The sequence below is a fragment of the Rhinolophus ferrumequinum genome, chromosome 2, assembly GCF_004115265.2.
Source record: "Rhinolophus ferrumequinum isolate MPI-CBG mRhiFer1 chromosome 2, mRhiFer1_v1.p, whole genome shotgun sequence".
In the NCBI taxonomy this organism is placed as follows: domain Eukaryota; kingdom Metazoa; phylum Chordata; class Mammalia; order Chiroptera; family Rhinolophidae; genus Rhinolophus; species Rhinolophus ferrumequinum.
The window spans coordinates 97,269,107-97,284,442 of NC_046285.1; the positions used below are offsets into that span (position 1 = coordinate 97,269,107).

Here is a 15,336-nt window from a genome sequence, read left to right on the forward strand (position 1 = left end):
ATACCTAATACAATGGATTTCTCTTCCTCTTGTCCACATACTATAGTGCTTTCTAATCTTTCTTTACAGCTAGCATGACCTCATCTGTCACCACTACAAACACCTCTGTAGCATTTCAACACTTCCTCTCCATTCCACTGAGCTGTTTTATTTCCTCCATAATAATAATCTGTCTGACTTTATCTTAATTATTTTTACTGCTCTTTTTATCTTCACCTAATAAAATATAAACACTGAGTGAGAAACTTGTTTGTAATTTTACTGCTTTGTCCTAGTGTATAGGATGTGGCCCTTTCAAACATACTCAAAAATATTTCTCACTTAAGTGACATCAATTTTCTCAACATTTCCTGATGCAAACAAATATATTTGCCCTTCCTTGTAATGCAGATGATATGTTAGAATATTTTTCTTCTAATTTGCCTTTTCTTTAGAGCTTTAATCCTCATGCTTACTACTTTGTCAGCTTTTAACTTCTCAAAAAAATGGGAAACTATCTCTTGCATTCCATTACTCCTTAAATCATTCAAGCCACAGCTTCTCTCCCTGGGACTTTTCTACATCCTTCCTAAGTACCATATTTTGCCATGTATAATGCACACATTTTGCCTAAATTTGTGAGGGAAAAATAAGGAGGCGCATTATACATGGATCGTACTAAGTCCGTATCTATATAAATATTTTTAACTCCTTTATTTACGCTTATGAGTTAAAAGTGTAATTCTAGAAATCGATTAAAAAAAAACCATATGCAAAAAAGTACCCCAGAATATGATAATCGGTTTTGTTGATCTTTCGACAAACTTAAAACGACAGAGTTCTTGGCCTTCAATGATGTGTAAATATGGCAAATATATTACAGGTACATAAAATCTTGTACTTTGTACCTGTTCTAGTGTTTAGAATTATCAGTTATGTAAACATGCTTGTACAATAATATGTTATAATATAAATGCTAAAATTTCTTTATAATACAAAAAACAACTAAATGTAAACCAATAAAAATTTGAATTAAGAATTTAACACGAAATTTTTTTTCTCTGAACGTTTGTACCAAAAACTGGCCTGTGCATTATAAATGGAAGCACATTATACACAGCAAAATACGATAAGTAGAATTTTTTTGCTCTTCCAGACACACGGCAATTTCAAAGCTAACTTCTGAAATGGTATAATTTATGGTTCTGTATGTGACTGCCTGAGCATGTGGGTAATGACATGTAGGTGGAGGAGATATTATATTTGATGCTGGTATAAGAATAAATGCCTGCGGTATACCAAAGAAGAACCCAACGTTCAAGTAAATATTGTTAGCCCAATTTTCATGAGAGGCCATAATACTTCAGAGAGAAAAATTCACAGGCAAGTAGACATAGTTTGTTAGAAACAAAAATTCATTTTTATTAGGAAAGGAGATTTGCTCAGCTGTAGGACATTAGTATCATCAACACAGTCATACCAGGGAATCAGAGATTAAGAGAGGAAAGGCTAACATTTGGAAAATAGTCGATGATACCACCGAGCTTCGGGCCACAAAGCTGCTTTCCTAAGAAATGGTGGTTAGAGGTCAAGACCTCTGTCAAGCATGGCATTTCCTGGATATAGAAATCTTGAGGTATGGATTCTTGAATCATCATTCTCTTCAGAGTCGTCATTTCAGATGCAAACAAGGCTTGGAGAGTGATGTTCTAGCAGCAAGAAGAGTAACATCTTCTATAGCACAGTGGCCGGTAGCCCCAATAGCCACAGCCAGAGCCATATCCACAGCCATATCCAGATCCATAACCACAGCCATATCCGGATCCATAGCCACAGCCATATCCAGATCCATAACCACAGCCATATCCGGATCCATAGCCACAGCCATATCCGGATCCATAGCCACAGCCATATCCGGATCCATAGCCAGAGCCATAATAGGGGCCAAATCCACAGCCATAGCCATATCCACAGCCAGAGCCACAGGAGTTACCGTAGTAGTTTCCACACATGTTGTCAGGAGAAGAGAACTCAGGTGAGTTGCAAAAGGATGTTTCTGAAGTGTCTCTGTCTTCAACCTGCCTTGGACCTTTATATACTGTCAGTAATTGGCAGGGCATTCCATTCCTCTCCTGACTTAGACAACAAATATGGAAGCAACTACATATTATGTGCCAGTCACTGTTGACAATCATTTATGTTTTGCCTAAAATGAGCTCATTATTTTGGAGACTCTGTTTTTATTTAAAGAGCATCATTTTCATTTGCTCTGCCAATGAATTGTCTCAATAGAATCATGTGCCCAAAATTAAAACTAACACCCAATTTCAAAACTTCCTGCTATTAAATACCTCATATAACAGGTTGGGGGAATTGTAGGAAAATATTGTCCCTTTTTCACTCTACTCTTTCCTATAATGACTACCTCTGTCTATAGGGGAGGAAATAACTACCGTCTCCTTTCCTGATTCATTACAACGTCTTGTCAGGCTTCTACCACCCAGATAACTACTCCCAAATACTTACTGGCATCTTATGGTGAAACCAAGAATAGTGCTAATTCTACAAGACACACAACAGTCTCCAAAACATAAAAAACATATGGTTCAAAATGTCAAAGTGCTGTGATCTAGAAACCTTGGTCTATAGTTATGCAACTATAAATACGCTTCTTTATCTATAGGTGTCAAATCCAAACATCTCCTTTTACTCATTCCATACCAAACATCTGCCCATTCCGTCACCAAACATGCACTCAAATAATTTTTGTGTTATTTTTGTTTTTGTTTTTGTTTTTGTTTTGCTGTTGTTTGTTTGTTTGGGTGGGAGGGTGGATGGACTTTTTGCTCACCTTACTTATCTAGGTTTTATTTAAATCATCATTCTAAGAAAAAGCCGACTCAAAATTTATATTATTTTTTACTCTAACAACTATAAAATCAAATTTGGAGGGAAGCATAAACTCAGAAAGATCATTCCTTCTACTGGATATTCGAATTTCAACAGCAGAGGAAAGAGTGGTTTTCCACTACTTTACGGAATGCCTTCAACAAGCATTTTCACAAATATTTTACAATGCTGTCAATTTCATTTTCTGAGAATTTTCATTATTAGACACTTTTCAGTCAATTGAGAAGTCTCCCAACCTACTTTTTTTGTGATATTGCTAATTTGTCTAATCTGATCACTCTGCTTCTTTTACCCCTAATAATAAGCATAAGAAAATATATCCCCATTACAATTTTGCTTTTCCTTTGATTTCTTTCCTCTTCTGTCTGCCTTGAAATTCAAAACCATAAATTCCACTTCACAAATTCTCTAAATAGACACATTGTTTTTCAGAAACACTCCCAAAATCTACCTTCTGGCCACAATACCTATAGATTATTGAAAAAATCTTCTATCTATATCACATTATTTCTAATATCTTTCTACTCAGATTTCTGAATACTGATCCACAATGGCAGAAACCATCTCTATTATGTTCAAGCCTGCAAAACCAGCTCTGACTACAGTGCCTGGCACATATTTGCACTCAATCACTATTTTCCAATAAAAAACAGATGGGCTAAGTCAAACAGATGTTCAAAAATTTGTCACTTTTAATCTATAAGATATTTGGATATATTATCACTGTTTTCCCATTTTATTCAAGCTAAAAGAATAAACCTGTTTGACCTAGAGTGTCACACCATTTCAGATTCTGAAGATTTTTTTAAGTGTTAGTTTGTTGAGACTGTTTTCTGGATACATAAATTATCTTACATGCCTAATAAGTGATATGCCCTTTCTGTATCAATTACCTTATAATACCAATACATAATATATTTCCTTGTTTCTTTTGAATGCTTTCTATGATAAGGATCATAACAAAACAAATAGTTAAATTTTCAGGGAATACGCCATTGTATAATAGTACAACAGAAGAGAAATAGACTCAGAGCTATAGAGATTAAACAGATGGTTGCTAGATGGGACAGGGGTGAGGAGAGGGTAAAGGAATCAGAAAGTACAAATTAGTAGTCACAATATTGTCACGGGAATATGAAAGACAGTTTGGGGAATATAATCAATAATGTTGTAAAGATTTTATAGGGTGTCAGATGGGCACTTGTGTTGTTAGGAAGACCATTTCATGGACTGTGTAAATGCCTGATCACTGAGCTATACTCCTGAAGCTGAATGACATTGAATGTCAACTATAATCAACTATATAAATATAAATATAAATATATTCACAGGATGTGGAGTATACCACATAGGGAATAGAATCAATGGAATTGTAACAGCTATGTATGATATTAGAGGGGTAGTAAATTGGGGGAGATGGGATATCACTTTGTAAGGGGTGTAAATTTTTAACTATTACATTGTTCTGTACATCTAAAACTAAAAAACAAAAGAAAACAAAAAATTCAAGGAGCTGTAGTAACTAGAATTCCCTTTCCATGTTTGTAAGTCTTACCTCAGTTACCCACAGCATATTCAGCGCTCATATCAGACTTATAAACGTGCCAGCTGTGAAACTGTCCTGCTTTTTAAAGAATTCTTGTTTCTTCATCACTTGGACCAATTACAGCCTGGGCACAGATAGCCTCGTTCCGAGGCTAATATTGACGGCAGGACCAACTTCCTTAGAGTTGGTCATTTTCCGGTGTCTCCTAGCTCTAGCGACCTCAGGGTCAGATGTTGTGCAGTGACGTCTGTGATGTCATGGAGAGGACACAGTGACACATTTATCACTGATGGTTGAATGTGAGTCTGAAAGGCCTTTTCTACTGTGGGATCTAAATGAGAGAGTTCTGGAAGGCCAATGAGAAAAGGACACTACTGTCAGAACACAACCAAGTAGTAGGCTCTCCACCTCAGGTGGTCAATGAGACTTTTTCATCCCATTCCTGTATCAGCCCCATTAAAGAACTAGGCCTTTCTCTTTTCAAGGAGAAAATCATTGGCCACCTGTAACACCTAAACTTAATGGATTTCTTTTCCTCTTGTACTCTTGCTACTGTGCTTTCTAATCTTTCTTTGTAACTGGCATCACCTCATCTGTCACCACCTCAAGTACCTCCCTAATATTTCAATGCTTCCTCTCCATACCGTTGACCTGTTTTATTCCCTCCATATCAGTAATCTTTCTGAATTTATTCTACTTTCACTATTTATTTATCTTCACCTAATAAAAAAAAAACACCTGGTAGGAAACATGTTTATAATTTTCCTCCTTTGTCTTTCGGGTATAAGATGTGGCCCTTTCAAACACACTCAAAAATATTTCTCAATTAAGTGACATCAATTTCCTCAACCTTCCTCGATGCAAAGAAATATATTTGCCCTTCCTTGTAATGCAGATTATATAATAGAATATTTTTCTTCTAATCTGCCTTTTCTTTAGAGCTTTAATCCTCATGCTTACTACCTGTGCCTGCTTCTAATTTCTCAAAAATCTCTTCCATTCCATTACTCCTTAAATCACTCAGTCCACAGCTTCCTCTCTGGAAATTTTGTACATCCTTCCTAAGTACTGTATTTTGCCGTGTATAATGCACACTTTTTGCCTAAATTTGAGAGTGAAAACAAGGAAGCGCATTATACTTGGGTCGCACTAAGTCCATATCTATATAAATGTTTTGAATATTTTATTTATGCTTATGAGTTAAAAGCATAATTCTAGAAATCAATAACAAAAGCCATATTCAAAATAATCCACTCAAATACGATAACCGGTTTTGTTGATCTTACGATGAACTTAAAACAACAGAGTTCTTGGCCTTCAATGAGGTGTAAATACCGTAAATTTATTACAGATATATAAAATTTCTTGTATTTTTTATCTGTTCCTGTGTTTTGTAATTATTTGTGACATAAAAATTCATGGACATTAATATGTTATAAAATAAATGCTAAAATTCCTTTATAATACAAAAAACAAGCACCTACATGTAAACAAATAAAAATTTAAATTAAAAAGTTAAGGCGAAAATTTTTTCTCTGAAAGGTAGTACAAAAAACGTGGCTGTGCATTAAACGGGAGAACATTACACAAGATAAAATACAGTAAGTAGCATTTTTTTGCTCTTGCAGATACACTGCAATTTCCAAGCTAGCCTTTGAAATAATATGATTTGTGGTTGTGTATGTGAGTGCCTGAACATGTGTAAAATGACATGTAAGTGGAGGAGATATTATATTTGATGCTGGTATAAGAATAAATGCCTGTGGTATATCAAGGAAGAACCCAAGGTTCAAGTAAATATTGTTAGCCCAGTTTGCGAGAGAGGCCATAACACTTCTGAGAGAAGAATTCACAGGCAAATACACAGAATATCATTAGAAACAAAAAATCATTTTATTGGGAATGGAGATTTGCTCAGCTGAATGATGTTAGTATCATCAAAACAGTCATACCAGGGAATCGGAGATTAAGGGAGGAAAGGCTAACATTTGGAAAATAGTCAAATGATCACATAGAGCTTCAGGCCACAAAGCGTTTTTCTAAGAAATGGTGATTGGAGGTCAAGACCTCTGTCAAGCATGGCATTTCCTGGATATAGAAATCTTGAGGTATGGATTCTTGAATCATCATTCCCTTCAGAGTCGTCATTTCAGATGCAAACAAGGCTTGGAGAGTGATGTTCTAGCAGCAAGAAGAGTAACATCTTCTATAGCACAGTGGCCGGTAGCCCCAATAGCCACAGCCAGAGCCATATCCACAGCCATATCCAGATCCATAACCACAGCCATATCCGGATCCATAACCACAGCCATATCCGGATCCATAACCACAGCCATATCCGGATCCATAGCCACAGCCATATCCGGATCCATAGCCACAGCCATATCCGGATCCATAGCCACGGCCATAATAGGGGCCAAATCCACAGCCATAGCCGTATCCACAGCCAGAGCCACAGGAGTTACCGTAGTAGTTTCCACACATGTTGTCAGGAGAAGAGAACTCAGGTGAGTTGCAAGAGGATGTTTCTGAAGTGTCTCTGTCTTTGACTTGCCTTGGACCTTTATATACTGTCAGTAATTGGCTGGGCATTCCATTCCTCTCCTGACTTTGACAACAAATATGGAAGCAACTACATATTATGTGCCAGTCACTGTTGACAATCATTAATGCTTTGCCTAAAATGAGCTCATTATTTTGGAGACTCTGTTTTTATTTAAAGAGCATCATTTTCATTTGCTCTGCCAATGAATTGTCTCAATAGAATCATGTGCCCAAAATTAAAACTACTACCCTGTTTCAAAACTTCTTGCTATTAAATACCTTATATAACACATTTGGGGAACTGTAGGAAAATATTGCCCCTTTTTCACTCTACTCTTTCCTATGTCTACTACTGCCCATATGAAAGGACATAACTCCCAACTCTTTTCCTGATTCATTGCAATTTCTTCTCAGGCTTCTCCCACCCAGATTCCTACTGTCAGACATATTTACTGGCATTTTATGGTAGAAATCGAAAATGATGCTAATTCTACAAGACAAAGAACAGCTCCCAAAACAAAAAACATGTGTTTCAAAATTTCAAAGTGCTGTGATCTAGAAATCTTGGTTAATAGTTATAAATCTATAAGTACGTTTCTTTTTTTTTTTTATTTTTCCATATCAACGCTTCTTTATCTATAGGTTTCTAAAGCCAAACATTCGCTTTCTTCAAACTCCTTACCAAATATCAAACCATTCCATCACCAACATGCACTCAAAAAAAAAAAAAAAAAAACAAGAAAAAGGGGGCTTTTTGTTGTTGTTGTTCTTGTTGTTAGTTTGTTTGTTTCAGAGGGAGGTATTTTTTGCTCATTTTACTTATCTAGGTTTTACTTACATTACCACATTCAGAAACAAGCAGAATCAAATTCTAAATTATTTTTTAATCTAACAACTATAAAATCAAAGTTGAAGGGAAATATAAATGCAGAAAGATCATTTTTCCTACTGGATACTTAATTTCAACAACAGAGGAAAGAGTGGTTTTCCAGTACTTTATCGAATGCCTTCAACAAGCATGTTCACAAAGATTTTCACAGTGCTGCCGATTTCAGTTTCTGAGAATTTTCATTATTGGACATTATCCCTTCAGCTGAGAAATTGTCCTACTTACTTTTTTGTGATATTGGTCATTGGTCTAATGTGATCATTCTGCTATATTTCACCCCTAACAATAAGCATAAAGAAAATACATCTCCATTATAATTTTTATTTTCATTCGGTGTCTTTTCTCTTCTGTTATCCTTGAAATTCAAAACCATAAATTATACTTCACAAATTCCCTAAATGGATGCAATACTTTTCAGTAACAACAAGTCCCAAAACAATTTTCTGGTTTAGAAAAAATCTTCTATCTATATCTCATTTTTTCTAATATCTTCCTATTCAGATTTCTGAATACTGATCCATAGTAGCAGAAAAAATTTCTGTTATGTGTAACCCTGCATAACCAGCTCTGATTACATTGACTGCACATAATTTGCACTCAATATTATCTATTAAAAAACAAATGGGCTGAGTCAAACACATGTTCAAACATTTGTGTCATTTTTAAGCTATAAGATACATCATGTATTATTGCCATTTTCCCATTTTATTCAAGCTGAATCAACATTTTTGACTAAGAGAATCACACCATTTCAGATTCTGCAGATATCTTAAGAGTGAGTTTGTCGAGACTCTTTTCTGAATACATAAATTGTCTTACACATGCCTAATAAGTGATACTCCCTTTCTGGAAATATTATTAATTTATAATACTTATCTTAGTATTATAAAGATACTGAGTATCTTTCCTTTTTTTAGAACAGTTTCTATGATACCATAAGTTAAATTTTGAAACAATAAGTTAAATTTTCAAGGAGGTATAATAATTAGAGTTCCCTTCCCCTGTGTGAGAGATGAACCTCAGAGTTACCCACAGCACAGTCAGCCCTCACATCTCACTTATAAACATGCCAGCTGTGAAACTATTCCTGCTCTTGAAAGAACTCCTGCGTCTGCATCACATGGACCAATTACAAACTGGGAACAGATAGCCTCCCTCCAGAGCTGACAGTGATGGCAGGACCATCTTCCTTGGAGTTGGCCATTTTGTGGGATCTCCTAGCTCCAGTGACCTCAGGGTCAGATGTTGTGCAGTGAGCCCTGCCATGTCATGGAGAGATCACAGTGATACATTTATCACTGATGGTTGATTGTGAGTCTGAAAGGCATTTCCTCTGTGGGATCAAAATGTGACAGTTCTGTCTGGAAGGTCAATGGAAAAAGAACACTAACGTCAGACCCCAATAAAGGAGTAGGCTTTCCAACTCAGAAAGTCAACAAGATTTTTAATGCCATTCCTATATCTGCCCCATTAAGGCACTAAACCTGTCTCTTTTTCAGCTGAAAAATATTGCATGACCTGATCCTACACAGTATTTACTGGATATCTTCTCCACATTTACACTTGCTACTACATTTTCTAATATTAATTTGCAACTGGCATCACCTCATATGTCACCACTTCATATACTTCTCTAATATTTCATCCTTCCTCTCCAATCCATTGAGCTGTTTTCTCCCCTCCATATCAGTAATCTGTCTGGATTTATCTTATTTTCACAATTTATTTATCTTCACCTAATAAAAAAAAACACTGAGTAGGAAACATGTTTGTAATTTTCCTGCTTTGTCTTTTGGGTGTAAGATGAGCCCTTTCAAACATACTCAAAAATATTTGTCAATTAAATAAAATCAATTTCCTCAACCTTCATATATGCAAACAAATATATGTGCCTTTCTTTATAATGCAGATGATACGATAGAACATTTTTCTTCTAATTTGTCTTTTCTTTAGAGGTTTACTCCTCATACTAACTAACTGTGTCTGCTTCAAATTTCTCAATAATCCTGGAAACTATCCCTTCCATTCCATCCCTCTTTACATCACTCAGGCCACGGCTTCTCTCCCTGAGATTTCCCCCATCCTTCCTAAGTACCATATTTTGTGTGTATAATGCACAGTTTTGCCCAAATTTGTGAGGGAAAGATAAGGATGTGTAGTACTAATTCCATATCTCCATAAATGCTTTTAATTGTTTTATTTATCTCAGGATTTAAATGTGTAAATCTAGAAATCAATAACGACATACATACGCAAAATAATACCCTGGAATATGATCATCAGTTTTGTTGCACTTACAACGAACTTACAACGACGAAGAGTTCTTGGCCTTCTATGATGCATAATATCAGAAATGTATTACCGGTACATAAATCATCTTGCACTTTGTACCTGTTCTTGTAGTTTATAATTATTTGTTACATGAAAAATCTTATACTATAACATGCTAAAAATAAATGCTACAATTCCTTTATAATACAAAAATCAAGTCCCTAAACAAATAAAAAATTGACTTAAAAATTTTTTTAAAAGATTATTACCTCGAAAGTTTGGGTCTAAAACATGGGTCTGCATTATACAGGGGAGCACATTACATACGGCAAAATACAATAAGTAGCATTTTTCTTTCTCTTACAGATACACTGCAATTTCCGAGCACTTCTGAAATAGTACGATTTATGGTTGTGTATGTGAGTGCTTGAGCATGTGGGATATCACAAGTAAGTGGACGAGATATTATTTTTGATGCTGGTATAAGAATAAATGCCTGTGGTATATCAAGGAGAAACCCAAGTTCAACTAAAATACTGTTAGCGCAATTTTCCAGAGAGGCTATAACACTTCAAAAGGAAGAATTCACAGGAAAGTACACAGAGATTTGTTAGAAACAAAAAATCATTTTTATTGAAAATGGTAATTTGCCCAAATGTAAGATGTTAGTATCATCAACACAGACATACCAGGGAATCAGAGATTAAGGGAGGAAAGGCTAACATTTGGAAAATAGTCAGATGGTAACATACAGCTTGGGCCACACAGATACTATTCTGAGAAACAGTGGGTTGGAGGCCAAGACCTCTGTCAAGCATAGGATTTCCTGGATATAGAAACCTTGACGTATGGATTCTTGAATCATCATTCTCTTCAGAGTCGTCATTTCAGATGCAAACAAGGCTTGGAGAGTGATGTTCTAGCAGCAAGAAGAGTAACATCTTCTATGGCACAGTGGCCGGTAGCCCCAATAGCCACAGCCAGAGCCATATCCACAGCCATATCCGGATCCATAGCCACAGCCATATCCGGATCCATAGCCACAGCCATATCCGGATCCATAGCCACAGCCATATCCGGATCCATAGCCACAGCCATATCCGGATCCATAGCCACGGCCATAATAGGGGCCAAATCCACAGCCATAGCCGTATCCACAGCCAGAGCCACAGGAGTTACCGTAGTAGTTTCCACACATGTTGTCAGGAGAAGAGAACTCAGGTGAGTTGCAAGAGGATGTTTCTGAAGTGTCTCTGTCTTTGACTTGCCTTGGACCTTTATATACTGTCAGTAATTGGCAGGGCATTCCATTCCTCTCCTGACTTAGACAACAAATGTGGAAGCAACTACATATTATGTGCCAGTCACTGTTGACAATCATTACTGCTTTGCCTAAAATGAGCTCATCATTTTGGAGACTCTGTTTTTATTTAAAGAGCATCACTTTCATTTGCTCTGCCAATGAATTGTCTCAATAGAATCATGTGCCCAAAATTAAAACTAATACTGAATTTCAAAACTTCCTGCTATTAAATACCTTATGCAACATGTTTGGGGAATTGTAGGAAAATATTGACCCTTCTTCACTGAACTGAATCACCATTTTCAGAAATGAACAGACTCAAAATTTAAATTATGTTTCACTTTAACAACTATAAAATCAAAGTTGGAAGGGGGTATCAACTCAGAAAGATCATTTTTCCTACTGGATACTCGAATTTCAACAACAAAGGAAAGAGTGGTTTTCCAGTACTCTACCCAATGCCTTCAACAAGCATTTTCACAAAGATTTTTACAAAGCTGTCGATTTCATTTACTGGGAATTTTCATTATTAGACACTTTTCCTTAGTTGAGAAATCTTCTTATCTATTTTTTTTTTTGACATTGGTCATTCATCTAGTCTAGTCATTCCGCTGTATTGCACCCCTAACAGTTACCATAAAGAAAATATATCACCATTACAATTTTTTTTTCTTTGGTTTATTTCTTCTTTTGTTATCCTTCAATTCAAAACCATAAATTCCACTTCACAAATTCCCTAAATAGACACATTAGTTATCAGTATCACTTCAAAACCTACTTTCTGGCCTCAATGTATCTAGATATGGAAAAATTCTTCTATCTATATCACATTATTTCTAATACCTTTCTACTCAGATTTCTAAATACTGATCCATAATGGCAAAAACCATCTCTGTTATGTGCAACCCAGCAAAACCAGCTCTGACTACAGTGCCGAGCACATAATTTGCATTCCATCATTATTTTCCTCAACAACAACAAAAAAAAATAGATGGTTTAGCTCAAACATATGTTCAGACATTTGTGTCATTTTTAAACTATAAGATATTTTCATGTGATATCACCATTTTCCCATTTTATTCAAGCTAAAGAATCAATATTTTTGACTAAGAGAGTCACACCATTTCAGATTTTGAAGATATAGTAAGTGTTAGTCTGTCAAGACGCTTTGCCGAATACATAAATTATCTCATACATGCTTAATAAGTGATACTCCCTTTCTGGATGAATCAATTATCTTATAATACCTAATCAGTATCTTGGAATACCTAAAATCTTTCCTTTTTAAAAAACACATTCTATGATAAGAACCGTAATGAAATAATAAGTTAAATTTTCAAGGAGCTGGAATAATTAGAATTCCCTTCCCATGTTGTACGTGTTTCCCCGAAAATAAGACCTAGCCAGACCACCAGCTCTAATACATCCTTTAGAGCAAAAATTAATATAACACCCAGTATTATATTATATTATACTATATTATAAAAGACCAGGTATTATATTATATTTTATATTACATTATATTATACCATATATTATATTACATTATACTACATTACATTACATTACATTATGTTATATTAGACCCAGTCTATTATTAAAATAAGCCTGGATCTTATATTAATTTTTGCTCCAAAAGATGTACTAGAGTTGATGGTCCCGCAAGGTCTTATTTTCGGGGAAACACAGTAAGACAAACCATAGAGTTAGTTCCCCTGCACAGTCAGCCCTCAGATCTGACTTAGAAACATGCCAGCTGTGAAATTCTCCTGCTCTTGAAAGAACTCTTCTTTCTTCATCATTTAGACCAATTACAGCCTGAGCATACAAAGCTTCACTCTAGGGCTGACACTAATGGCAGGGCCATCTTCCTTGGAGTTGAACATACTGTGCAGTCTGTTAGCTCTAGCGACCTCAGGGTCAGATGTTCTGCAGTGACCCCGTCATGTCATGGAGAGGACACAGTGACACATTTATCACAGATGGTTGAATGTGAGTCTAAAAGACCTTTTCTATTGTGAGATCTAAATGAGAGAGTTCTGGAAAGCTAATAAGAACAGGACACTAGGGTCAGAACCCAACAAAGTAGTAGGTTCTCCAGCCAGGTAGCCAATGGAACTTTCTCATCACATTCCGTATGTGCCCCATTAAAGAACTAGGTCTTTCTCTATTCAAGGGGAAAAACATTGGACCACCTGTCATACCTAACACTTAATGGATTTCTCTTCCTCCTTTACACTTGCTACTATCCTTTGTAATCTTTCTATGCAGCTGGTATCACCTCATCTGTCACCACTACAAATACCTCTCTAATATTTCAACCCTTCCTCACTATTCCTCTAAGCTGTTTTATTCCCTCTATAATAATAATCTGTCTGACTTCATCTTAATTATTTCTACTGCTCTTTTTTATCTTCATCTAATAAAATATAAACACTGAGTAAGAAACTTGTTTGTAATTTTCCTGCTTTGTCTTAGTGTATAGGACGTGGCCCTTTCAAACATACTCAAAAATATTTCTCAATTAAGTGACATCAATTTCCTCAATGATCCTATATGCAAACAAATATATTTGCCCTACCTTGTAATGCAGGTGATATGATAGAATATTTTTCTTCTAATTTGCCTTTTCTTTAGAGCTTTAATTCTCATGCTTACTACCTGTGTCAGCTTGTAATTTCTCAAAAATCCTGGAAACTAACTCTTCCATTCCATTACTCCTTAAATCACTCAGGCCACAGCTTCTCTCCCTGGGACTTTTCTACATCATTCCTAAGTACCATATTTTGTCCTGTATAATGAACAGATTTTTGCCTAAATTTATGAGGGAAAAATAAGGATGAGCATTATACATGGGTTGTACTAAGTCCATATCTATATAAATGTTTTTAATATTTTTATTTATGCTTATGAGTTAAAAGCATAACTCGAGAAATCAATAACTAAAGCCATGTGCAAAATAATACACTGGAACACGATAATCTGTTTAGTTGATTTTCGACAAACTTAAAACAATAGAGAGTTCTTGGCCTTCAATGATGTACAAATATCATAAATTTATTACAGATATATAAAAGTTCTTGTACTTTGTATCTGTTCTTGTGTTATGTAATTATTTGTTATGTAAAAATTCTTGTACAATAATATGTTATGAAACAAATGCTTAAATTCCTTTTTAATACAAAAAACAGCTACCTAAATGTAAACAAAAATTTGAATTAAAAAATAAAAATGAAAATTATTTCTCTGAAAGTTAGTACCAAAACCTGGGTGTGCATTATAAATGGGAGCACATTATGCATGGCAAAATACAATAAGTACCATTTTTTTGCTCTTCCAGACACACTGCAATTTCCAAGCTACCCTCTGAAATAGTACGATTTATGGTTGTGTATGTAAGTGCCTGAACATGTGTATAATGACATGTAAGTGGAGGAGATATTATATTTGATGCTGCTATAAGAATAAATGCCTGCGGTATACCAAAAAAGAACCCAACGTTCAAGTAAATATTGTTAGCCCAGTTTTCGAGAGAGGCCATAACACTTCAGAGAGAAGAATTCACAGGCAAATACACAGAATATTGTTAGAAACAAAAAATCATTTTATTGGAAATGGAGATTTGCTCAGCTGAATGATGTTAGTATCATCAAAACAGTCATATCAGGGAATCGGAGATTAAGGGAGAAAAGGCTAACTTTTGGAAAATAGTCAGATGCTAACACAGAGCTTCAGGTCACAAAGCTGCTTTTCTAAGAAATGGTGGTTGGAGGTCAAGACCTCTGTCAAGCATGGCATTTCCTGGATATAGAAATCTTGAGGTGTGGATTCTTGAATCATCATTCCCTTCAGAGTCGTCATTTCAGATGCAAACAAGGCTTGGAGAGTGATGTT

At 35.5% G+C, this 15,336-nt stretch overlaps 3 protein-coding genes across 3 annotated transcripts; all 3 read right to left on the reverse strand.

Moving 5' to 3' along the window:
* Positions 1-1,688: 1,688 nt before the first annotated feature.
* LOC117033045 (keratin-associated protein 21-1-like) lies at positions 1,689-1,991 on the reverse strand. The gene has a single exon (XM_033124933.1). The coding sequence runs from the start codon at positions 1,989-1,991 to the stop codon at positions 1,689-1,691; it is 303 nt and encodes a 100-aa protein (XP_032980824.1).
* A 4,625-nt stretch (positions 1,992-6,616) lies between these two features.
* Positions 6,617-6,919, reverse strand: LOC117033054 (keratin-associated protein 21-1-like). Its single transcript, XM_033124946.1, has one exon. It carries the CDS (start codon positions 6,917-6,919, stop codon positions 6,617-6,619), a length of 303 nt encoding a protein of 100 aa, XP_032980837.1.
* Positions 6,920-11,058: 4,139 nt separating this feature from the next.
* LOC117033058 (keratin-associated protein 21-1-like) lies at positions 11,059-11,337 on the reverse strand. Its single transcript, XM_033124958.1, has one exon. It carries the CDS (start codon positions 11,335-11,337, stop codon positions 11,059-11,061), a length of 279 nt encoding a protein of 92 aa, XP_032980849.1.
* Between the last annotated feature and the right edge of the window lie 3,999 nt (positions 11,338-15,336).

Bases quoted from the DNA above. Each gene is read 5' to 3' on its own strand.
- LOC117033045 (XM_033124933.1), bottom strand. From the start codon at position 1,991: ATGTGTGGAAACTACTACGGTAACTCCTGTGGCTCTGGCTGTGGATAT.
- LOC117033054 (XM_033124946.1), bottom strand. From the start codon at position 6,919: ATGTGTGGAAACTACTACGGTAACTCCTGTGGCTCTGGCTGTGGATAC.
- LOC117033058 (XM_033124958.1), bottom strand. From the start codon at position 11,337: ATGTGTGGAAACTACTACGGTAACTCCTGTGGCTCTGGCTGTGGATAC.